Source organism: Microcebus murinus, chromosome 1, assembly GCF_040939455.1.
Source record: "Microcebus murinus isolate Inina chromosome 1, M.murinus_Inina_mat1.0, whole genome shotgun sequence".
NCBI classification, from domain to species: Eukaryota; Metazoa; Chordata; class Mammalia; order Primates; family Cheirogaleidae; genus Microcebus; species Microcebus murinus.
The window spans coordinates 89,506,759-89,532,968 of NC_134104.1; the positions used below are offsets into that span (position 1 = coordinate 89,506,759).

The window sequence follows — 26,210 nt, forward strand, 5'->3', positions numbered from 1 at the left end:
AGTTGTCCTGTGGCTAAGAGTAATAGCTACCAAACACCCTTGTGCATCTGAAGCACTATCATGTGCTTCAGGCAACTATCATGTTTACTTAAATCATTTTCTTTTCATTTTATTAAATATGCTTTTCAGAGACTAGCTGAGTACCAAAAATATAATTCACCTTTCTTTAGTTGAAAATTCACTGAGAACAAAATTTGGTTCCTGCTATCACCGTTTCAGAGCTAATCCTTGTTAAAGATGTCACCCAGTGAGGCACAACAATTTTCCACCCTCAATCCCATCCACACACCTGTGTCCCCAGGCTGGGCCTTGCTTACACTGATGGGCATTCAGCAGCTCAGGCCTCACTGGCCCTACTTCTAATGTGCTTTTGTACGCTGATTCTAGCATGTCTCACTCCAACTTAGATCCAACTACACCCTCCTGTCTGTTTTTGATCCCCACTGATGTTCCCATTAATGTCATACATCTCTGATAAATGATGCATTCAGTTCAGGCATGGTGTCTCACACCTATAATCCCAGCATTTTGGGAGGCCAAGGTAGAAGGACTGCTTGAGGTGAGGAGTTTGAGACGAGCACAGGCAACAGAGAGAGATCCCATCTTTACAAAAAAATTTAACAAATTAGCTGAGTATGATAATGTGCGCCCATAGTCCTAGCTACTCGGAGTGAGGCAAGAGGGTCACCTGAGCCCAGAAGTTTAAGGTTGCAGTGAGCTATGATCGAGCCACTGCACTCTACCCTAGGTAACAGTGAGAGACTCTGCCTCTTAAAAACAAAAAAACTATGCATTGAACCTAAACCAGCAACTCTCTAATGCTGGAATCTCAAGGCCAGTGAAGAAACATATTTAACTGCATATATTCCTAATATCCTACTATTTTTAAAACCCAAGTCCATGTTAATCATGTTATTAACACTGTTCTTCTCCCTAAAATATAATCAAAGAAATAATGTTTCCATTCTTCTGACAGAAAATCAGTTTCCAATATTGTGTCATTAAATATTCTAGAACTTTTCTGTATTACTATACTTAATTGCTTAAAATTAACACTACTGTTGCCTGATATTTTGTGTCCATTAACATATCAGAAAGGAATACAAATATGCAATATTTTAAGGTTTTAGAAGGGCTGAGGGAAGACAGGAAAGGATCTCACACCCACCTCCACAGATTAATAACACCACTTATTCAGGCCTTGACTTTGCATTGATTATATCATTCTTTTTTAAATCAATACTTAAGGCAATTGTTGAAATCTTGATTAGTTCAACAAATGTTTGCTGAGTAGTAACTATGTGCTAGGCACTTTATTAAGCACTGATAATTCTACTGGGAGGAAGATGAAATACTACCCATCTTATATGCTGGTGCTAGAGTAGAGAAATACAATTAACTGTAATAAAATATGATTAATTGCTACTAAGTGCTATGGAAACTGAAGAAACCTTCTAGAAATCAGGAAAAGTAATACTTGAGAGTGAGATTTAAAGGGAGGAGTAGGCGACTACAAGTGGAAAATCAAAAGAACAACCACACCAGGAAATGCACAGAGGCCTCAATGGTATGATACATTTAAAAAGAAACAGCTAGAATTCCCATGTTGCTATAATGGGGTATGCATGTGACAGAGGGATAAAGGTAAGACTGAAGGGATAAGGTAAGGCAAGCCAGGGCCACTTCAGAAGGACCTTGTTTGCCCCACTTAAGGGTCTGGAATTCATCCTGTGAGCTGAAGGAATTTCCAGCAGGAAAGCAACATTAGTAGGTGACTGTGATAACAGTGAGAAACTCAAATTGAGAAGGGAAACCCTAGACACATGGATACCAGTAATGTTAATGAAACATCCATCTGTGACACAATTCAGGTATTATGTTGTTCCATGTAACAATATTCAAAAATGACTAATGGTTTAACCTTTAAATGTGGTTATCCAGATCTCAGGATTTGCTGCTGTACAGTTCTGCTCAACCTCTCTACCAAAACTGGGATTGCTAATATTATGGAGACAAAGTAATGTGTATGGCTCTCTGAGTCATAACTACTTAATATTTTCCTACTTCCTGTCACTCTGTCATCTACCTATGCTTCCACCATTTTCATTTCCTCCACTGCTATCACTGACATGTGTCTTCCCTATGCCTCCTTCTTCTTCTAGAGTTCTTCTGTCCCTTATTTCTCTTTGGTTTCTTGGCTTTTGTTCTAAAAAACTAATCCCAAAACCATTCAGCACCGACCTATAATTCCTTTCTTCTACTTCACTCACAAAGCAGTCACAGTGGATTATGTTTGTCTACCTACCACATTTTTCATTGGTTTGCTGACCAGAAGGAAAAGAGTACTAGTGTTATTAGAAAATAAATATAATAACAAGTCTAAGAAGAAACATTGCAATACTTACTTTCAAAGGTCCAAAGTTAATCATGTCCCCAAAATATTTACTTTGATTCCTAAAGAATTCCATTTCGACCTAGTTAATTCATTATTTGTATCTTGATGTTATAATTTGCATTTTATCATATTATATATACACAAAAGGTCTAAAAAAGAGATTCCAAATTGCAGGTAAAAGTACAGTATTACTTAAAACTCAATCTTTAAATTTAAAAAATGAATCTTAGGAACTTCTAAGATTTAAAAAAATAAGTATAAAATAACACATATTTCTTCTATATGTTTAAGTTTCTTTTTACTGCTATACTGTATGTTGAAGTAAAATTAGATGGAAGTCAGGCCAATGAGTGGCATTACAGGTACACGTGAATAAATATTTAGTAAAGTCACTCTCAGTTAATCTCCTTTTAGTTTCAATTCATCCTTGAGCTAATTGTTTAAAAATCAACTAGGAAACGCAAGACACACAGTGAGAAGAGCAAGTCAGACAGATTGAAGCTGAGTTCCAACTCTGCCAGACAGGTCACGTAACCTTTCTAACCCCTTATTTCCTCACCTGTAAAAAATAAATAATATTCACCTTATATGTTTGCTCTAAAGAATAGAGCAACCCTAGTGCGGCCCTGGTACCAGGCCTTACTCATAACATAGAGCTCAATAAATAACCCTTACTAATACTTCTTTTTCTTTAAATTCATACCAGTGACAAAAGTCTCTCAGTTAAGTAAAATGCAGTCTCAAAAAAACTTTTTTCTAACCAAATCTGCCATGTTTTGTGTTCTCAATAAAATCTAAAACCAGCCAATTCTCACCTCTAACCAGACTTTCTGTTTGGGAAACGTTCTGACTCTCCTTAAAGGCTTGCTGCCCAACTCACTCACATTCTGGTGTCTGTTCAGCTTCTGTGGATCCCAGCAACAAGAGTGACTTTGGAATTCATTCACAGAAGATCTGAAATCTAAGCCCTTTGCAACTAAAAAATGGTTTGAATTACTTGGAAATGCTTCTAATTAAGATTACCATAACAAAAGTCAGCAATTAAAAGTAATAAAGTAACACCACAGCATTCGGAAATTTCCTATCAGGTGCTCAAAAGTCCAGAAGAGGATCCTCTCTTGCTCAGTTTTCTGACCCACAAGCTGCCCTCTAAAAGCACAGAATTAAACTCACTCAGATCCTCTAAAGAGCATCAGGCATTTGCCTTTTTACACACTTTTAAGCAACTAGTTTGAGAGGTTGTCCACTATACAATCCAGGAAAACAGAATTGCACAGCTGGATACTTAAGACCATTAAAAAATGTAAAGAAACTCACCAGATTTAAGACTTCAAGGCAAACAGACTAAAAATTACTTTAAAAATGTAATGCTTTTAAGATTTTCCTTTCTAGATTTTAGTAGTAGAGCTTTGTTAAGCAACTGTTGGAAAGCTAAGCACACTTACACTCTGGGTCTCGGAAGAATTACATCCTTGAGGACATACACATACTGACTTGTACAAATGAACAGATTATTCCAATTCTTCCCTCATCCTGCACTGAGTCCAAATTCAGGACTGACACTAGTCTCCACAGAGAGACAAGGAAAAATGTGACAAAGATTTTCCAGCCAGCCCCGCCCACTCCCACAGGCTCTCAGCACATACAAGCACACAGCCGATCTACACACGTCTAATTCAGGGCCAGTTTATGCACCATGACATCAGTGCAGCATAATGAGCCAAGTTTAAACTCCATCTGGGACAAATAATGTCCAGGCACACTGTGACTTCTTTTGTTTATATACAGACTAAATATGTCTTGGTGGTAAATGAACTAACTCTTAAGATTTATTTCCCAAGGCCTCCAAAACAATATTCTGCACCCTGAAGCAACTCCCTGCCTCCAGTTCTCTTTCCAAGACTATGTGTAAGTGATTTTTAACAGAACACATGATTTTTGAAACATATAATTAGCATCTTGAGGAGAGTCAAAGTCCAAGCATCCTTCATCAATCTAAAACAAAGAAAATGAGGAACTTACTAGCAAGTGGGTGTGGCATCATTGTTCATAGTACAAATACTACATGATGCTTAATTCTATATTCCCCTTGGAGATCATGAAAAACAGAGGTGAGAGATTTAAGAAATGCTTGTGTGTAGCGAAGTGGCCATTTTCTTTCTTTTTGAAGGATAAACTTTTGTTTCTTTTATTCTGGCATTACTTAAGAGAAATTATTATAAAATCAGAATGAAAAACAAACCACCTAATAGATTCAAGTCTTACAAGTTTTTAGATTTAAATCTCAAAAACTCCCTCTAGGGTGATGTAATTTTTGAATGGAAATGAAGGGTGGGGTTTGAGAGGAAAAGGCAGGCAAAAAGGCCCTCTCCTGACTCTCAGGGTGAGAAACCTCTACTGTCCTTCTCTCAGCAGCTGCTGACCTCGGAGGGAGTCGCTCCCCCACTCCTAATCTCAGGGAGAGACTCATTCCCTAAGGAAAGAAAAGGCAGCCACTGTGATGACCCAGTCTGGGATTCAGAAGACTGCACTCCCAACTCCTCTTCCAAAGGGAACCTGGCCTCCAGGCCTTCAGATGCCACTACTGCTGCTTAGTCCTCAAGTCTCAGAAAGCTGAGAGCAAGAAGAACTGCCACCATCTGGAGTTAATGTGGAGATCAGATAAGATAAGGAAGAGGGACAGTCTTAGCAAACTTTATAATTTACTACTGTGCAGAAGAACCCAGTCCCATGTCTCTTCCCAATTGTTTACCTAAATAAGACTAAAGGGAGATATACTCAACCCAGGCAGCCCCCACACTTCCGGAAAAGTAGGATTGGAGCTTCGGAAGAGGAGATAAGTGAATTCAAATCCTAGCCCTGTGATTTGCCAGCTGCAAGTACCTAACCTTTCTCACCTCAGGTTTTGTCTATAAAACTGATCACCACCTTACAGGGTGTGTGATTACTGAATGAAATGATGTACGTAAGTGCTTAGCACCAGTCCCAGCACCGTATAAGCCTTCAAACAGTTTTCCTTCCCCCCACCATAAAAGTAACAAAGAAATCAAAATAGCAACTAAAAGCTATTCTCTCCACTACCATCTCTCAGCAGCTGATTTTAACTTATTGTCCACAAAGAACCACTCAACGAAAAAAGTTTAAAGTTGAAACTAAAAGTGTTCTAGTGATTAACAAGCTTAAAAAGTAACATTTAAGTTTAAGGTAAATGTCAAAAATTTAGTCAAACACTTGGCATTCTTTCAATGTCAAAACTCTGACCTTTATCTTTCACATTGGTAAGGCACTGGAATCTCTGTTAGAGTCAACCATACACAATGTTTGATCTACATTTTCCCCCAGGTTTTGGAGTACTTGTTAGAAAATGTCCCCCTGGCTCCCTCCATAAAGCAAGCTCACACCTGGTGTGATACCCATCTTGTTAATGGAGGCTCTTTAATGTTTCAAGAGTGCTTGGAGTAACACAGTTTGCAGAGGTAGTCAATAAAAAGTGGGAGATCTCCCAGTGTCTGACCCAGAAGAAGCCACTTTAAAAATGAGAAAACAGACTGTGAGAAGCAAACCGGATGTGAACACTCACTTATTAAAGGATAATGTCCTCTATCACCCAACTCACCCTCAATTGATTTCCTGAGTCCTTAAAACAGATATTCACAGACTGGGTATTTATACTTAACATGTGCTTTTCCATCACAACACTAAAAGGAAAATTTAAATGCCATTCCTTGGTAATTCATATTGTTAGTATTTTATCTCATAATTTATGTTCAGTCATGACTAAAGCCACCAAATAAATTATAAAGAAACAACCATTCTGTAAGAATGCTTTTCATATGACCTTTCTGCAAGGTGATGAGAGCTTAAGTGGGTACTAAACAGACACCATTCTGGCAATGTAAGACAAAAATGTAAATGGTAAAATTGGAAAAAATAAATGAGCTGAATTACTCTGGCCAATTTAGCTACCAAACATCACTAACTTAAAAAAAGCGCATGCTTCTGTGTGTCACAATTTTCCCCATGAACTAGAATGACAACTCAACACTCCAATATAAAGGCCAAAAAAACTTCTATCCATGACAGTAACATACTCAGTGCTGAATTTTTCTAACTACTACTTAGAAAGCACAAGAACATTTTTAATGGCCTCTCTTAAAAATTAAAAGTCATGTCACATAATTAGACAACGGCACAAGCCCATTTTCCTTCAAATCTAAGTTTGGGCTCACAAGAATTCATTTGCATTTTTTTTAAACAATAGGAATGGAACCTTAATGACAGCTTTACAATACAAATAAATACTCTCTAGTCAACTTGTACCCAAAACTACACCACAAGGACCATAAAGACTCTTGGTTCTTTGCTATCTCTACTTAACTGCTCAATTATTTGCCAACCGGTGGCAAAGTAATTTGCAAAATGCAGACGATCCATTTCATCCAAATGCTTATCTATTAAACTGCAAGGAGCAAGGAATGGTCAGCAAAGAGAAGATCCATCCAGGAGAGGCAGGGTCAAATTATTCTGGTTAATGATCGTGCTGAACATACCTGCAGCTCATAAAACACATTCCCTCTCAACAGATGATCTGATCTGAAGGTCACTTACTAAGGAAAAAGGCCTAGGGCTAAGAAAAATGTAGGCATGAACACCAAAGCAGCAGGTGACTACAGCTTCTTCTAGGGGCCCACCACTTCTAGCTTTAAGTTAACCAGAAAATGACTAAGAGGCACCTAGTTCTGGCCAGTATCAATTTAAATAAGGAAACTAATAGAATCTAAAGGTACCTAAACCCAAAATTAACTAGATATAATACTATGGCACTTTAGCAACTGGCTCCTTGATAGGCTGTTTACTTTTACACTTGGAAATGTAGAAGAGAAAGAAAAAGAATCTGCATTTGAAGCTTCAAGATTAATGTTACTAATTTTATGCAGCTTGCACACTACTGTCATATTTGGAGTGTAATGTATATATTTCATATAGTTATATGTTTAAATCAATCATTTGGACAAAAAAAGAGAAGCATCTGCCTACATGAAAACGATTACTTGCAAACATATTCTGCATGCAGAAGTGTCTCATTGCAACACATTCTGGATGCACAAGTGTCTTTTCTCCCTGTGTGTATACATTATTTTTACTGTACTATGAGATATATCAATAGCTATCACATCGCATTCAACATGACAAATACATATCTTCAAACCAAACAAAAAAATAGAAATCAGAGGTTGGAAATTTAACAAATTTAATCTTATTCAAAAAAAAAGTTAATAATAAAATGTTTTAAATAAAAATGCCTCATCTAAGTAACACCAGGAGAAGCTTACTTTTATAAAAACCTCTGTTTCAATAAATACTAAAGACAATCCTTGGAGACTATAAGAAAAATAAACACAAGTATTTGCATCGCTGCCCTTTAAATACTTATACCTTGCCCCTATGTTTAATGCCCCCCCCCACTAGACTGTAAAGAGTAAAACCAAGGTACCTGGTTGTTTCTCTTGCCATTCCTAAGCTTTGGTGATTGCTCCACATGGCACTTACTGGGGGGCTCAAATACTGTTTACTAAGAACCAGAGACCAAAAAAAAAAAATAAAAATACATGGGTCCTAACTTGTAAGAGGTAAAATTGAAACCCTTCTACAAGACCATATTAATAAGTCATCAGACAAGTAGAAAACTACAAAGCTTAAACACACTTTATCAGTTAGAGACAATGGATGTCCCTGAAAAATCTTAATCACTTTTGCTATATTTAAAACATGATATACATGAGCACACGACACAATTTCAAAGATCCAGAATTTTACGTAAATCTTCCAATTGTTAAATAATGGCCCCTAAATCTCTGTTTTTAAGCTATAAAGATGAAAAAAAAAAAAAAAAAACGCCTTCAAGCCTTGATTTAGAGGAATTAAATTTGTTAATTTCTTTCATCCTTCATCCATTCAAAAAGATTTACTAAATGCCAACTCAGATGCCAGGCACAGCATGAACAAGAGAGACACAGCCCCTGCTCTTTCTAAATTAACAATGGAATCAGACAAAGATTGCAATAAGTTAAAAACAATCATAATGTTAAAATCACTACAGAGTTTAAAATTGCCATTTGTTCTGCAGTAAAACCTTGCCATGCCAGTAATTTTCCTTAATCCTCTCTTTTTTGAAGGCAGTTCAGTTTCTACCATTTGAAGGATACCGACTGTATCTTGTATCTTACTATTACTGCCTTTGGCTAATTAAATTCTGAAGTGTCTCTCAACCCAGACAGCTCAGAACTGTCATAATTATATGTCATATGTTCTAATTATTGGAGGTGCCATGTACAACAACACCCTCTGATAATATGGCATCAACATTTTCCCTCATAAGACTAAGATTCTACATAGGCAATGCCTTTTAGGAAGTCTTTGTTGTGAGTGGAACTGGCAAAGCTAACAGAGAGAGGATTGAAAAGTCAGACCACAGACCTAGATAAACTCACATCTTTTTTACAGCTAAAAGGAGGCCCTCAGAAGCAGGGGTGGCTGGCTCTGCAGCTGGAAAGTGGCCTTGGTTGAGGGTTGGTTGTGATCTGTCCCACTGTGGAGTTAGTAATTCTGAGGAATAGGCATTAAGGGACCCAGGCAGATGGCCAGACTGGAGCATTAGAGGAAAATAGATTCGCTAATGAGGAAACTAATAGCAAAGGTTTAAGGAAAGAGATCATAGACTATGAAGATACAGTTCATTTGAGCTGCCCCTAATATTAGCTCTCTTTTGCATATACTATCCCTATAAAGTATTCTCATTTAATAAAACAGAAACTGATTACCTGATATGCAAAGCCTACATAGTTCTAGGCTTCAAGTTAGATCTCTACTCCAGGCTCAGCCTCCTGTGAGTCTTCCTAGCCTGGTCTGTTTTCCCACCTCTCCCACTCCTCAATCCTCTCTCTGCACTCCCACAGCACTCTCACATTCTGCAATCCAAGCACTTCTTCTGTAGCTCAACAGACATATGTCTAAATACAGCACCCCTTCCCCCATTGTTTTTAAGTTAACCACATTTCACTCTCCAACTAGATTGCTCATTGCTCATAAGGGCAAGAACAGTGCCTTATTCATCTTTCTGTTGCCAGCACCTAACACAGTGCTGGCATAGAAGACATTTGATAAATGCTTACTAAAATGAACAAATCTATTATTCAGTCACTCCTTAATTCAGTCATAAATCTTACCCTCACACTCTTTTCCACCCAAATCTCAAAGGAGAGAGACTGACAATATCTTGACACCAGAAGTCTTTTATAAATGTGAGTGGTAGAGTGTGACATGAATGACAGTTTACAATAATAATTTTATTTAAGCATTTGCTGCTTAAGTTGTGCATCTCTCATGCATCTTGATGCTGAAGAGTGTGACCCAAGACTGAGCTTCCCTACACTTGGCTTTTCAAACCCAACATTTGACCACTCTCTCTACTTTCTAGTTCAAGCCCTAGCCCATAAATAGGATTCTATCACAAAGGGAGTTGCTATATAAACGTTATTCAGCAATAACAGCTGCCACCTCTAGTTTAACCACCAGTCCCATTCTCATTTGAACCCCCTTCCCAAGAGTTGTTTATTCATTTTTCTACAATAGACTGATTACAAAACTTCCTTTCTGTTGTGCAAGATCTGTTATGTATGCAAAACTCTTTATGAGTCTGCCTCACATGGTGGCTATAGGTATTTGAGGAGTAAAACCTATGTGGGTAAGAGGATTTGAACTACTGAATGCAATAAGGAAGCTGTCAAGGGAAAAAGTTATTAAGAAGATATCAACCAGAACAGAAAAGGTCACTGGATTAGGAGAACAAGCACATTTGATGTTAAAGACATGTCAATGATGAGCAACATCTGAATGTGGAAAGTTTTAATATGTTTAACTTGCTGTCTGGAAATGTGTATTCAAAAGAACACTCCAGAAAACACTGGTTATGTATTCTCTCTAGGGGAAATAAGGGATTTCAAAAAGAAGAAACAAAAGGGGGAAAAAAACTCTCAACGAAAGGACATGCTAACTGCTGATCAACAGGAATAGGCAAAGTCAAGAGCATGGGACCTAACAAAGACAACTTTATCCTCCTGTCTTCCAGGGCAACTTGATGACATCCTATCCTAAGCTAGCAGAAGACACAAGTTTTCTGTTCACATTTAAGATCTACTTTCTTAAGAAGAGGCATTAAAAACATTCATTAGCAATTAATACTCTGGAAGCTTAAAAGAAAAAAAAGAGGCAAAATATAAGATATATAGTATGATAAAACATTTACTAGATGTGCTCTATGTGCTAAGTGCTAGTCAGGACAAAGAGGTATCTAATCCAATCCCTAACCCACAGGGAACTGACTCTCAGTGAATATATACGTAGGAAGAGTCATTAAGAATACAATATAAACTGGTATACTACCTTCATGTAAGTCATAGAAACCTTTATAAATGTTAGGTATTAAATGACCAAATCAGTAAACCCTGTCACCCTATGTCAACACTTCTGTTTTTAACCTAATGTTTTCTTTCTTTAACTGGTAGCTGCTATAATTCCTCTTCAGAGATCATTAAAATATTAAACCAATTTAAAAAGTCAGAATTCATGCTCAAAACTAGCTGCCACATTTTTAAATCTCTAAAACACGCTAGAAGTCTTTAACAAAGACAATTAAATTAATATATCATTAGGTTCTGAAAATGTCAACATAGGCACTAATTTTCTGTTTACTGAAGGGCATTCACCATAGTTTATAAAGCCACACATTAAAAAACTCAGGTCGAAACCTGAGTTTTATAACTCCAGAATAGTATGCAATTAGGCATATTAAGGGAACCAAACTTTATTTAGCCATGCTGGGCTATAATTATTCAGAGGCAGAAGGAATTACTGGTGAGAAAAGGCAGAGATACTTTATTTAGAAAACAATAATTCAAAATAAAGCTATTCCACTTCACTCCTAATTATAAACCTGAGGCAGAAAACCATGTCCACACAAGAATCTGCACACAGTAGCACTATTCCTAATAGCCAAAAAGTGGAAAGAAATCAAATGTCTATCAGTTGATGAATGGATTAATAAAATGTGGTATATCCATGCAATATCATATTATTTGGCAATAAAAAAGGAATAGAATACTGATACATGCTACAACCTTGAAAATATTATGCTCAGTGAAAGATGTCAGACACAAAAGACTAAATATTACATGAACTCATTGATATGAAATTCCAGAATAGGCAAGATCTAAGAGACAGAAAGTAAATTAGTACTTGCCTAGGAATGGCAGAAGATAGGGGGAATAGGGAGTGACTTCTGTAGGGTTTCTTTACAGGATGATAAAAATGTTCTAAAATTAACTGTAGTCAAGGTTGTGCAATTCTGTGAATACATTAGATTCCACTGACTGTATACTTTCAGTGGATGAATAATATGGCATGTGGATTATGCCTCAATAAAGCTGTTAAATAAGTAAAGCTGTTGAATAAATTGCTTCTGTTCACATTGTGTTTATTGTTATTCATTTTTAATTGATGGTATATTTTTTAAAGCTTCATTCATAATAAGGATGACTTTTCTCTTTAAGAATAATTCTTTTCACTCTTTTCTTTTTCCTGCTACCTATATAAAATGATAAACCAAGGTTTCAAACTTAACATGACTTCAAATAATGAAAATTAACAGTGTCTCTTATGTAGAAAGCCAGAACACAACAGAGAACCCTGCCAAGAACTAGTACTAATTAAATCCAGAAACCATCAAGACAGAACTCAGGCCGAGGAGGAGAGCTGTGGGAACTGAAAAGCTTTCTCATAGCTGCGGTGGTTCTTTTGCGTATATAGAAATGTTTAGAATGCCCTCCGCACAGCTGCAAAGTATTAAGAACACTGTAAACACACACAAGGTAAGCTTCATCATACACACACTCCTAACAGATGTTTAGAAGCAGAACACTGTGGCCGCTGGATGGCTCTTTACAACAGTAGTATCTGAGAGGTGGCTAAAGTACTGCCTACCTTAAAACATCACCCCCAAGAGTCTGTCATAAAAAGCCTGCAATGTCCATTCTTAATTCAATCTTGAGCCCCCAAAAGGTTTTTGTGAAGTTGAATTGTGTTGCCTCAGTGGGAGAACAGAGTGAAAGACTCTGAAAGCATTATACACATCACTTCCTTGGGTATGTCTCCTGTGTCCTGATCCATTAACACAGACCTGAGCACCACACCCTGCAGGCCCTTAAGAGTACACTGCAAATACCAATGGACACCCTGAGCAAGCACTCAAAACTCATGCAGTGCCACACTGTCAGGTCCTGCCTTAGAGACTTAACCTTGGTTCTTATTCTTTTGGGTTACCCTTATTGTTCCCCTTTCTCTGCTTACTCTCTTGTATTTCTCTGAGAGTTTGGGTTTTGCTCGCTCCTACAGTCTGTCTTCCCCCTGTGCCTCAGCCCAGATTCCACACAGGCCCCAGGCCTTGGCCACACTTGCCTAGGGCAATGCTCAGTGTTAGGACACAAAGGAAAGAGCAGAGGCTTGAAAGAATGAGGGAGACACAAGACAGAAAAGGTAAGAAAAATAGGCCCGTGCCTCTGCTGAGCCACAGTGATACAGCAACAACATCAAGGCACGCTGAATCTCAAGTTGGTTCTGCTGAGAAGGTTATTTCAAATGACCTTTGCCCACTTGACGGCAAAATTAAGGAAAATTTAGGGTCAATGCCAAACAATAGCTTGTCCCACAAATGTTAATGCTTCTAACACAATCAAATATATTTACTAATTAAAAAGACAAACATCTCCTTATGAGATTTTATAAGGACACCTCCCATTATAATAAAACTTAATATTTTGACTGGTTATAAAACAGATAAATTAACATATTTCCCTTTCTTAGCTTTACAGAAAGCTCCTCAGATGAAATAAATATCTGGTGTTATTAACCAAAATTGTTAAGCAGCTTAGAGTTAAGATATACAGAGTGGGGAAATGCCACGAGGCCTTCCAAGGAAGTCCACAGTCTTTAAAAGTCTTTGGTCATTTCTATGTGCTAAGCAATTTACTTTTGAAGGGAAAACTGGAAAATTCTGTAACTGAGGGCTCTCTATGCTAGCTAGTAAACTACAAAAGGCCATCCTGGGCAAATTGAATCATAAAAATGAGGGAGAAATCATCAAAACACAAAAATGGTACACAACATGGATAGGTAGTCTCAGGTCTCCTGGCTACATAGGCAAATGGGAATGAGATGATTATATCTGGAAGACCTAAGTTGCTTTCTAGGTTTATTCACATTTGAATACTTTTTCTTTTTTAATTATTTTATTTAGTAAAAATAAGGGAGACCAAACACTGCATCTTGAAACCATTCATAGCACTCTGCAACCTTCCCATGAACAGCTGGAGCTCAGTGTGCTGGAGAAGAGCAGTCAGAGAAGGACAAAGAGGCCAGGAGCCCCGTGGGGCTGGCAGGCCATGCGCTGCAATCGGACTCTATTCCAGGGGTAACGGGGATGGCTTTAAGTAGGGCACTGACATGGTACAGCTTATATTTTGAAAAGATCACTCAGGCTGCTGTGTGGAGAATACTTCCTGGTGGGGCAAAAGTCAAAGCAGAGAGACCAGTGAGGACTATCTCACCCTGCTGGGATGATGGCCTGGGGTTCAGTAGAGGTAGTGAAAGTGAAGTAGATATGGCACAGTATGAATCCAGCAAACCTTCCTGATATAAAGCCAACAGGACATGCTGACAGACTAAAGAGGAAGACTAAAGAGGTGAGAAGACACAAGTGAAGACTGTGAAGTTGAGGAATGGGAGGTAAGGTAGGACAGGCAGTAAGTACAGGCTCTATTTGTGAAATACAATACAGGCTCTACTGCTGAAAGTGTGAACAAGAGATAAGGGGCGGCAACTCCAGGGGGTATGGAATCAAGTGAGGGGGTTTTCTTTTGTTGAGTGGGGAGAGGTGTAGTTGTTTAAGTGGTTTTGTTTGGGTTTTTTTTTTATTTGTTTTTGTTGAGACAGAGTCTTACTCTATTGCCTGAGGTAGACTAAAGCGGTGTCATCATAGTCCACTGTAGCCTCCAACTCCTGGGCTCGAGTGATCCTCCTGCCTCAGCTTCCTGAGTCCCTGGGACTACAGGTACGCATCACCACACCCGGATTATTTTTCTATATTTTTTTGTAGAGACAGGGGTCTCACTATGGTGCTCAGGCTGATCTCGAACTCCTGGCCTCAAGCGATCCTCCTATCTCAGTCTCCCAAAGTGCTAGGATTACATTTACACCAGGCCTATTTATGTGTTTAACATAAAAAAATGCTACAGTATATTGGTGGAAACGATCCAGTAAAGAAAGAGATTGAGGAATCAGGAGGAGAGATGTCTATATCAGTGGTGAGAAAGCATGAAATGTGTTCAACTAGCAAACATTTATTAAGCACCTACTAGATATCCTTTGTTCTTAAGAGGTTCACAGTCTAATGCAGGACAAAGTAATATAAATTATTAAGCAGCAAGGTAAACTCCAACAGAGGTACATACAAAGTATTAATGTACTCTGATAGATAGGCAGGGGGACATGTACTGACATCAAGTAAATGACTAATTAACTTATTTGAAATTATTAATATATTTTGGATAAATATTTTTTAAGCAATTGCTCCCAATTCTACTTTCATAAAACAAAAACTTCTATGTTTCTAAAGAAATGCACAAAGACAAAATATTTATTTAATTACAAGTCTAGGCAAACCTAGTTTTTATAATCAATAAAAAATTTTAATTAATGTTATCAGAGATGATAGTTCAGTTCCTAATAATGTTTAAAAGGTTTTACTTACTGTTCAAATTCTTTCCCCACACACTACTGAGTTCAGAAATAACTTGTCTTTTTTTTTTTTTTGAGACAGAGTCTCACTGTGTTGCCCTAGAATGCTGTGACGTCAGCCTAGCTCACAGCAACCTCAAAGTCCTGGGCTCAAGCAATCCTTCTGCCTCAGCCTCCCGAGTAGCTGGGACTACAGGCATGCACCACCATGCCCAGCTAATTTTTTCTATATATTTTTAGTTGGCCAATTAATTTCTTTCTATTTTTAGTAGAGATGGGGTCTTGCTCTTGCTCAGGCTGGTTTCGAACTCCTGACCTTGAGGGATCCTCCTGCCTCGGCCTCCCAGAGTGCTAGGATTACAGGCGTGAGCCACTGCGCCCAGCCAGGAATAACTTTTCTATTCTGTAATGTTCAATAACTACTGACAAAGAGGATTTTCAAAAAATAAGTCCCATCATTTTATGAGCTACAGATTTGGAAGAACTGTTCCAGGAGCCAGGGTGGGTTCACACCGACCTGGGCATCTTGCAGAGGTCACTCTTGTGTGAAATCAAAACCTGACCCTCTGAGTATGCTGTTCTAGCCAACCAAGGAAACCAGTCAAGGACAATTTATGACATGAAAAAACAGTCATTTTATTTCAAAGACGTGTACATATTCTCTAAATGACTCATTTCAAAAATCACATTGTTTTTGATGTTTCAAAAATACTAACTAGATGAGGTAAGATTTGCTGTTCTCAAAAACCACAATTTCTGATATTTTTTAAAAACCACACAGTGGTTCTACAACAGAAACACTTACCTAGAAATACTAAGATTCACAATCACAGACCTTTGAATCCCAAAATAAATCAAATACTGGGTTAACGTCTCCCACTTAGACAATCTGAGTTAAGTTTCACTATTACTGCACCAACCTGCTGAGCCGCGTCTCCATTCACCAAGTGAGGCATCATGGCTACCTCCCCATTCAGCAGTGGTGGCAGTTCCAGAGGGATTTGGTCGGTCATCATCATTGTGACGTACATTCATGGAGAATTTTTCCCTCAACTGGCGTCCTGTAAGAGAACCACCATTTTTTAAAAAGCACTCAGGACCACAAAAACCAGCTGTAACATAATAAGACAGAAATGTAAGTGCCCCTCCATGAAACCCAAATTATTCCAATCACAGAGCACTGTATTACTATGTCAGGCCCAAGGAGTGGTAGAACAAAGGCAAATAAATAGCCTGAACTAGGAGAAAAAAATGACCAGACTCTCTAAGTGGCCATGTGAACATAACCTCTCATACCTCCGCTTTGTCATTTAGTTATAAATTTTAAAAACATATGAATAATATTAACAACCCTACCCGGGGATCTTTCTGAAGATAAAGTGAGATAACATTTTGAGAAGATAAAAGTGATAAAAATGGGTAGTATCATAATCTTTAGGGTAATTACTAAGACAGAAGATAAGTCAGAGAAAAAAACTCATAATTTATAATCATAAAAAGAGTTTTCTCCTTTCAGTAGGATCAAAATAGTGTTCATAAGCAGTTAGTCCAAGCAAGCTTACAAAGCTTAACTACCTACACTGCAATTGTTGCAATTTCTGACTTTGCCATTAATTAATTATTCATGTTCTAATTACCTCTCCCCCATCATTTCCATGACTAGAATTTAACCTGTTGCATGTTAACATCTTTTTCACTTTTGCTCATGTCTTGAGCTTTTCTGTGGACATACCCATGGTACCTCGTGCATAATCAGGCTAAAAGGCAGATTCCATTGTTTCCACAGAATGAAATTCATACATGTATTCAAAATAACACAAAGCCTACTTTTGTTCCATAATAATACCTGCCACCGACATTTAGCTTTTCAACACAACAGCAGGAAAACAGTCAATTCCTATTTAGAATTATAACTCGCTCCTTAAGAAATAGTTACATATTCTTCAATTGTGCTTAAAATTTATTGACCAAAATATCCATGAATTTAATATTCTGGGGGACTTTATTATGAATGGTAAAAAAATTACTATGAACTATAATATGCTGAAATAAAAAGTTTAGCATAACACAGAAGGATATACAAATGCAAATATGCACACAATTTTAAATGATTTCAGAAACTCCCATATAGTTCACAGTTAAATTTTTTTATCATTCATAACAAAGTCCCCAAAATTTCAAATTCAAGGATATTTTCATCAGTGAACCTTTAATACTCAATATCCCAATCAGACAAAGCAGTGGGGCAAATTCTTTGATAACTGCCTCAAATTTTTCTCTGACAGATATAACAGAAATAAAATATTTCTTCGTTCTTATCTCCATTCTGAACATAAAATATACCTCTCCCTCACCAACCACTCAAAAGAAATCCCTTTCCTAGAAGTATCAAAAGATGCACAAAAGCCACCCATGAGATTATGAACTTTTTATTTTAAATAGGTAACATTTTACACTATTCATTACAACCCCATTTGGAGAAACACTTTTAAGCACCAAAAAAACAAAGTCTTGTCCCAACTAGGAAAGCACATTCTATAATAACAGGTCTTATAATGCAGTGTTAATAGTACCATCATGCTGTTTTATTAGGCAATTACTCAGTTCCTAAGCAAATAAAAGTACAAAGCCCAAAGCCCCATAGTTTAACCTGATCAAGAAAACAGATTCTTCTACAACAAAACTAAGATAATCCCACCAACACTATCATGATGTAACAGGTCAAATGCTGGAGAAGGAGTACCAATGTCTATTTCAATTTTATTTCTAATATGCTTTACCTTTCTAATGCATGAAGGGGAAATGGCTACTTTTTCTTAAACTGATGACACTACTCAGGCTTATCTCTTAAATATAATGTCTTATTTAATGTTTCTTCACAATTGCAGGTTGGATAAACAAGGCATTAATTCAGGTTAGGGGTTTGAGTATAAGCATCACTCTATGGTCACTTCCACCTTTTCCTCACCCCTCCCCAAGGAGGTGTTCCAGGGCACTTGCTAGACAGGCCTTGGTGCAGACTATGGCTCTCTGACTTCTATCTTGCCCCCTCTGCTGCCTTAGTGAGCACCAAAGCTCTCTCCCACGTGGCACAGTTCTGGCCATCTCGAAGATGAGCATTAGGATGGAACCTGCTCTCTTTTATCATCCAACAAGGCAGAAGGAGTAAACCAACCTCAGGGCCTGCCTTTAGGTCCTTTCAGCCTCTATAGGTCCTTCCATTAGGCCAGAGTATAATAAATAATGGCACAGGATTAGAGAGTTGAAGGGGGAGGAAGATGGGTCAGGACCTGTTTGGGGGGGGGGGGCTAAAACTATTTATGCTCCATGGAATCCAACCTAGCTATAACCAAAGCTTTTTAGCTCTAGGGTTTGAGGCTAAAATCCAATTAACAGTGCTATTTTGTTCCTATTTCTCATTATTTCTTGGGGAGGTACTAGGGGGCAGGGCGGAGAACTTAGTAGGAAAAGACAGTTGTGATCTGGTACAAAATTCAGGCATTCCCAGTCATTTGTCTCTAATACCAAAGAATGTCTCAATGCCAGCAATACATCCAACACTAACAATTTCAACCTTCTGATTGGTATGGTGCTAAATAATGGGACAGCCATCAACAAAGTATGGAATCCAGCCCCACTGAGTTGCATTCTAAGGACAGGTATTGTGTCCTCTAGGGAGCTAAACTCCAGGTTCTGCAATTGTGGGATAAAGTGAATGGCCCCCCCAGGCCCAGGCCCACAAAAGCCTTATAAAATAGGAGAGTAAGGGACCCACACAGAGCTGCAAAAGCATCTCTTTTAGTATGGGATTTTATCCCTAAAGAAATCAAGTCCATCAGCACAAGGAGACCATTGAATTTGCTTTTGAAAACTTTATAGGTGACTTTAAGTAAAATGCCTGAATCTTTTTTTTCAAACTAGATGATAGATTTTCAGTGGTTACTGCAGGTTATTAAGAGGGGTGTGGGGGAAAGGAAAGCAGGGGAACTGTACATATAACAAAGTCAACTGTAAGTACAACCACTCCTTAGAAAGCATACAGTGGGAATTCGTGCACATCAAACGCTCCTAATGCCTTAACTCAACCACCCAACAACAATACCATTAGTCATGGAAAAAACAGAAGCATTAATAAAGCGAATTAAGTCCACTGTGAACTTGGCTACAGAGTCTCACTTATCCATAACCAAAATTGTTGCTCTTCTTCTCCTTTGGCCACCAGCTTGCTAAAATCCAAGACCTGTTCTGTAATCCTTAACAGTTTAACTAGAGGTAAACCAGACATTATCTCAATGGGAATACAAGGTAACAGATTTGGCTAGATGGGGCCTACAAGAAGCCAACAATGTTTAAATACCCATTTCTAGGCTCCCTGCACATACATAGGATACCTTCATTTGCCTATAATGCAAGAGACATACAGAAAGCAATAAATTATCTCTAGACAAGGAAGTGCTCAGCTACTTAACAAGGCAACTGCTTGCCAAGCTGCCCCTTAAAATAATCATAGAATAGATACAACTTAGTCCATGGTCCATAGAAAGGACAAGAGAAAAGGCAAGTAGAAGTATAAAAGAATGAAAAACACAGATAAAAAACATGAAACTTAGGGTCCATGGTAGTATCTTTCTGGTTATCCCCAGTGATAAAGGGGGAAAAGTAGTCAGTTTTTCAAATACAAATTGAAAATCACATATTTAGGTTGTAAATTAGGGAAACCATACTGCAAAACCATCGTTAAAGCAGGTTAAAGGGGGCCAGGATGCCTGGGAAGGCTTGCCGTGCACAGTCATCACTCCTTGGTGACAGCTCCCCAAAAGTAAGCCTCCTCTTTTTAACTGGTAACACAAACAAAACCACACAGGTACTCAACTCTCAATAGGTGTGGCTCAACTAGATTGCTCTGAAGAGACCTTGGAAAGGTTACATGCCTACCTGATGAGAGCAGACAAAACTTTTTAAAATGGAATTAAAAGATGAGGCAATCAGTGTGGAAGACTTACCATCCATACAGTTAACTTTAACAGCCAAAGCTTACTTCATTTGTAATGACTGTGGATGGAAATTACATATTTTCTTACTTCATTAAAGAGCTGGCTGGCCATAACTTTATTTTTTCTTAGCAATTTCAGGTCATTGTTTACAATAATACTGTGTTCAGTCATTAGGTGATATATTAGGAAGTTACTGAAGCATTTTGACCTTATATATATGGAAATATTCACCTACTTTGAGTTCTCATGCTTCGTTTTTGTTTTTTTCCCCTTGTCCTCATTAGGCAGTACTGCTAACCACACTCCCTCAAATATCAGGGCCATATCCTAAATTTGCTGTCTTAAACTTTCCTTGGGTTGGGAAGCTAGACTGTCAGCTACACAAACACACAAAGAGGAATGGTCTCTGCATGAGGTCTCAGAAGCTCCCATGTGCCTTGTGCCATCTTCCTTGGCCACCGGCTGATTATCAGTTGTAAGGGTAGCTGAGTGGGCTAGACGTGTGATCAACGAATAAGTAAGCTTAACTTGTTTTCATCGCAATCAAAAAGCCACAGGAGAAACCACTCTGACAAAACACTCCTTTTCTTGGTCTGAGTTCCTTCTCCCTTAGACAAATGTGTATGTGAGCTGGCCAAACCTATCATAGGACTCAGGCATTTTAGTGAAGGCTGTGCCACATCCACACTGTCCCCTCACAACACCACAGAGATCTTGCAATGAATCCATTCTTGAAATCATTACCCTTTACAAATAAAGAATAAATTTGCTGCAAAACTAATCAGAATAAACAAATGGAAAATAGATTACTTCAATGCATTTTTCTAGTCCTTTGGACTTTTTTGTTCCCCACAGAGCTCCAAGGTTTCTCTTCTATTCTTTGTTTTGTTCTTACCCATACTTCCATTTCAAAGAATTTGGTAACAACCACAGGCCCTCACAACCTCTCCCCCTAACCACATATCCTAACACAAACCACAAGTGCTCCATGCCCAGCTAGTTCTATTCTTTTGATTGACAGGGCAAGGATGCCACGTGAGCACTTGTGATTAACTTCCCTCTCTCATAGGAGAGTGAGTCCTCAATTACCTGCTAGCAAGGTGCAGTATTACCAAGCTCAATGGCAGAGGTGGGGGGTGGGCACTCTGAAAACAAAATGAACAGATCCTTGCTGTTAGTAAGACATTTAATTCCATCCAAATATGTCCCCAAAGCTTTTAAAGAAAACCTTATGTTAAAAGAATATTACAAAGGGTCTTCAGTTTTTACATTTCTCTAAGCAACTGGCTTATTATTTTTTCCTCTTTATTTTGCTTCCCCTATTCCAAGTCTAAAAAGGTTTTCCATGGCATTCTGGCCCCAGCCTACAGTAAGATACAAACTGGCCAAATTCATGAAAAACCTGATTTGCAGGAGAGAACCGCAGGTCCACCTCCAAAGGCCAGAGAAAGCAATTATACACTAGGAACAATTTCTAACTAAAAAAAAGCCAAAGCCCTAATCACTGCTGGAAGAATGTTTAAGTCTGTGAACCTGGCCTTCAAATTAGTAACAAAATGTCCTGGTCCTCACTCTGTGGGCCAATGACCCAAATTTCCTTACATTAATTCAAGATGTGAGTTAGCAGTACAGTACACAAATTAGTTTCAGATGACAAAAGAAAGAAACGTAACAACACCAAAAGGAACAAAGTATACCCATCAGAACCAAATAAGCCAGATCAGGCTGGATGAGAGAAGATAACTCCCTCAGTTCATTCAAAAACCAGGCTGAGGTTCCCAAGTTCACCTCAACACCCTAATGAGGCTTCCCACTATCTTCAACTCTCCTGGAGAAGTGTATAAATTCAATGGCTAAGGAAACAAATAAGGAGAATGCACATGATCAGTTTTAACTTTTTGCTTCCATGTTCAAATTCAAAATGCACTTTCTAAACCCAACAAATACAAGGACTTATAAAGCAACTTGTAAATAATCTCCTAGTAGGGTCTTCAGAATTCATATTGTTATAGTTAACTGTGATTCCATGTACTCTATAAAGCTAGTTAGTATCTTTTCCAATAAAATACAGATGAACCAATCACCTTCACACAATCTAAACAGCATGTAAACGTTTTGCCTTGCATGCTTGTTCTGTAGCCTGAGAAAACAATGTTATGGGCACATTAGTAAAATCTGCTCAATTCAAACTTCATGAAAATTTTCTTTTCTATTAAAAATAGCAATTGACTCTAATAGTGAGACTCCGTGGTGGGTCAAGTTTCAGAAAACTGCCAAAAACATACCAAAGAAATGTTCTAGCCATTTATATAATAGTAATAAGGAAAAGAAACTTTTTCCTGATTCGGGGGGGGGGGGGGGGGGGTAAAAACACATGGATCATCAAAATGACAATCTGACAAACTTATTGAATCACAGAAAGCAAGGGCTTTGCTTTGCTGTGTTGTGTTTGGAGCAGGAGGGTTTGAGAAGTCACTAAGAAATTACTGTATTTTTGTATTCTCCTTTAAAGCAAACCTAATGTTTTATAAATGATAACAAGACTAGTTTCTAAATGGCTCCCAATATAAAAACTAAACCTAATAAGACTTAATTTGTTATGACAAACATTTGTGGGCTGACTTGTTGTTTATGTCCTGGCTATAGTAAAAAAGAAAAATCTAGAAAAGCAAAATTTTGATATAGAATCATATACTCATATCCCATAGGAAAAAAGAAAAGAAAAACTTCATTCATGAACCTCCCCCATACAGGTGGCCTTTAGGTATAAATGTCATCAATCACAAAGACTGACAACTTCCTAAACGTGTACTTCCTAAGTTTTATTACCAAGACTTAGAAAGAAGTGAGAGAAAGAGCAACCAAGGTAGTCAGTTGTACATATTCCTACAACTAATGAAATGTCAAAGTAGCATTCACTATTAATACTTTATTTTCCACATGAGAAAAACCCCTTTCCTTTCTAATCAATGCTGGCTTTGAAAGGTAAACCCCTTGACTGATGTTTCAAGACCTAGAAACTCTAAAAATGGTTGTCATTTCTAGTCTTTCCAGCAAAACCAGAAACAGCTTTCTGACAATAACTATGGAAACACCAACAGCCTCAATAGAAGGGAAAAAAAGACCATCAAAACAAAATAGAAACACAATGCAATCTTCTTTACCTCTGAAATTCTGAGAAAATCTGCTCGTCCATCAACACACACCTGACTGTTTTTAACACCTCCCTGCCATTGTGAGAATATGGCTTTTCTTTCCCTTCTCAGTAACACTACACCAGCGCGGCAGCACTGGCTCTGCCCACGTGGAATTAGCATGTGGACACTGCGAACCTGATGTGGGGCACTGCCATTGGACACAAGAAACCTGGAGGTGGTTTTAGTGGCTTTCCTTGCAGTCATCTCTCCTGTATTCTGGCAACCATGAGGAAAGGTACTTGGTACAAACACTCTCCCTTGCTTTTCTGAAAATCAAATTAAATAGTGCAAAAAAAGGATATGGAGAGAAGCTAAGGATTATTAGAATTTCTCACAGCCCCTCTGCTAAAAACAGCTCATAGAACCAGCATGTTATGGTTAAAAAGCAGCACAGGGAAGAGGCCCCAACACTGAGTACTGGACGATATGAGCTGTAATATGGGGCTTGCCAATAATTAGCTCTGAACTTCAGCAATTAATTTCTTCTTTTATAAAAAGATGAGATTATAAATTAACCTTTACAGTGCTTTTCTGCTCTTAAGAGACTATCCTTCAAACACCAATTGCCTACCATGCAAACTTAATACAGATTAAAGGTAAAAAACTGTTTCCTTTACTTGAGTATAGCTTGAGCCTTCTACATAAGAGGGAGGAAGAATTTAAGAAAAATGTTGAAAAAAAATGTATTGAACATATAGTATTGATAATCACTGTGTTTTTACGCCAATGAAATCTAATTTTACAGCTGAGTTCTATACAGCTGTGCAAGAAAGACTCTTGCCATGGCTTGCCACTTGAATGAAAGAAGGAGTGGTGATAATTGTTCATGCAGAAAAACCTCTTGAGACATGAGCAGTACCTGGAGGTATGTGCCCAGCTGGTTGGTTGAGGCACAAATAGTCTGGAATTTGCTTTCTTGTCTGATATGTGTTCATTAGTGAAGTAAAATCAGTTGTCTGAAAAAGTTCTTAACCTTAAAAACATTCTTGCTTTTTGCATCCAATTATGAGCATAGAAGATTTAGTTGGGAACATTTAAATCCACAGAGAAATCCTATGAAATGGAGTTTTCAAAATTAAAAATAACAACACTCCAGATTAAAATAAATACTAATGATAAATGGTTCAGGCCACAAGTCAAAAAAAAAAACCATCCACTGTGCTCTTGAGAACAAGGAGGGGATGCCAAGTGGTCTAACATATAGGCCCTGCCTTCAAGAATCCATACAGGCATTGTTTTTTTAATATGGCTCTGCATAATTTTAAATTTGGCAAAGTGTACTCATGTCTGAACTCAAAACTAATGTATGGAAAAGTGGTTTTCTAGGGAGAAAAATCCACATATTCAAGAATGATAAGTAAAAATTAAATAAAATTTGAAGCTGCTTCCAAAACCCCCATTAACATATAGAGGTTGCTTCCATAGCACCCCAGCAAACTCCAGATCTTTACAGAAACATAAAAACTAAAGGAAAAAAAATACATCCCTATATATATACACAATCTCTTGACCTCAGATCCACATCCTCACATAAATAATAGCTTAGTTCTGCAAATATTAAATAAAAGGAACAGGGGGCTTATCTACCAAAAAAAAAAAAAAAGTTTAACAACCAAAGGTTTGTTTGCTTTGTTTGTTGTTTTTGAATGGTATTTAATAAGTTTGCAGACATAATTAGACATTTTTATTAGAACACCTAGATTCCAGGTACACTCTTATCACAATAACTCCCACACCCCTCTAGACTGTCACTGACAGTCTAGCATCTCTACAAAGGAAACATTCCAATGCTATGGGACCTTATCCTGACACATACCCAAGCTAATTTTGCTGCATACTTTATCCAAAGATGGGAATAACTGGGCATTTTCAATGAAATTTGGGATTTTATGTATGTTTCTATAGGACAGTGAGGGAAAAGTCTAGAGAATTGTAGTCCAAGAGTGGAAAAGATCAATTCTAAAGCTCTTTTCCATCTAATTCCAAGCTGCATGAGGAGGTGGACAGAGGTAGGATGTCAGAAAACGTGCTTTCCTCCTTCCCAGAACCTCACTCCTTACCCAGCCCTCAGACACCACACTGCCTGGGACTCCACAGCACTCTAACAGGTCCCACTGCTTTTCAAAGCTATGGTTCAGGTGTTCCTATATAAGCCCTCTGCGTCTCAGGTTCTTTATCTATAATATGGGTGACATGGGTGCTTGAACACATGACTTCTAGATTCCTCTGTAATAAAATCCAAAATGTATCTTATTATTCTATTTTTTAGAGATCTATTATGAATTAAATTCACATTTGTGTGTCAACCTGGGTCCCCAACAGTCATGCATAACACCTTTATTAGGGGGAAAAAATGTGTTGCAGGCACCAAACAACTGACTGCTTTTTGGAAAGGTCTGGAGGAAGCATTCCAAAGCTGCTCTTTCAGCCTGCTAGGGCAAAGGCACTGTTTGAGGTACCTGTACACTAATTCTTATCTAGCCTCACAACATTCATGTGAACTACATAGTATTCCCCATATATAGTTGTAGCAACAAAGGCTAAAGAAGTTAAGTAATTTGCCCAAGGAGACTCAGAAAGTGATGGTATAATAAAAAAGTCAATACTCTCTTACCAAGCTGATTGTAACATCTAAGAATCTGACAATGAAATGCAAGTAGAAAAGCTGATGAAAAATTTATATATAGGCTAGTGAGTTTTAAAGATTAGATACAACAATACATGGTACAAACTTGAAAAGGTCAAAGATACCCCACGAGAGTACAGCTCCCTCCT

At 37.9% G+C, this 26,210-nt stretch overlaps 1 protein-coding gene across 2 annotated transcripts in view; it reads right to left on the reverse strand.

The window, feature by feature from the left end:
- FNDC3B (fibronectin type III domain containing 3B) overlaps positions 1-26,210 on the reverse strand; it is a 329,131-nt gene that overhangs the window by 248,282 nt on the left and 54,639 nt on the right. For both annotated transcript variants that reach the window (XM_012736403.2, XM_012736402.3), the window contains exon 2: positions 16,165-16,305. In XM_012736403.2, coding sequence (XP_012591857.1) covers positions 16,165-16,275 — 111 coding nt within the window. In that variant the 5' untranslated portion in view covers positions 16,276-16,305. The remainder of the gene's footprint in view (positions 1-16,164; positions 16,306-26,210) is intronic.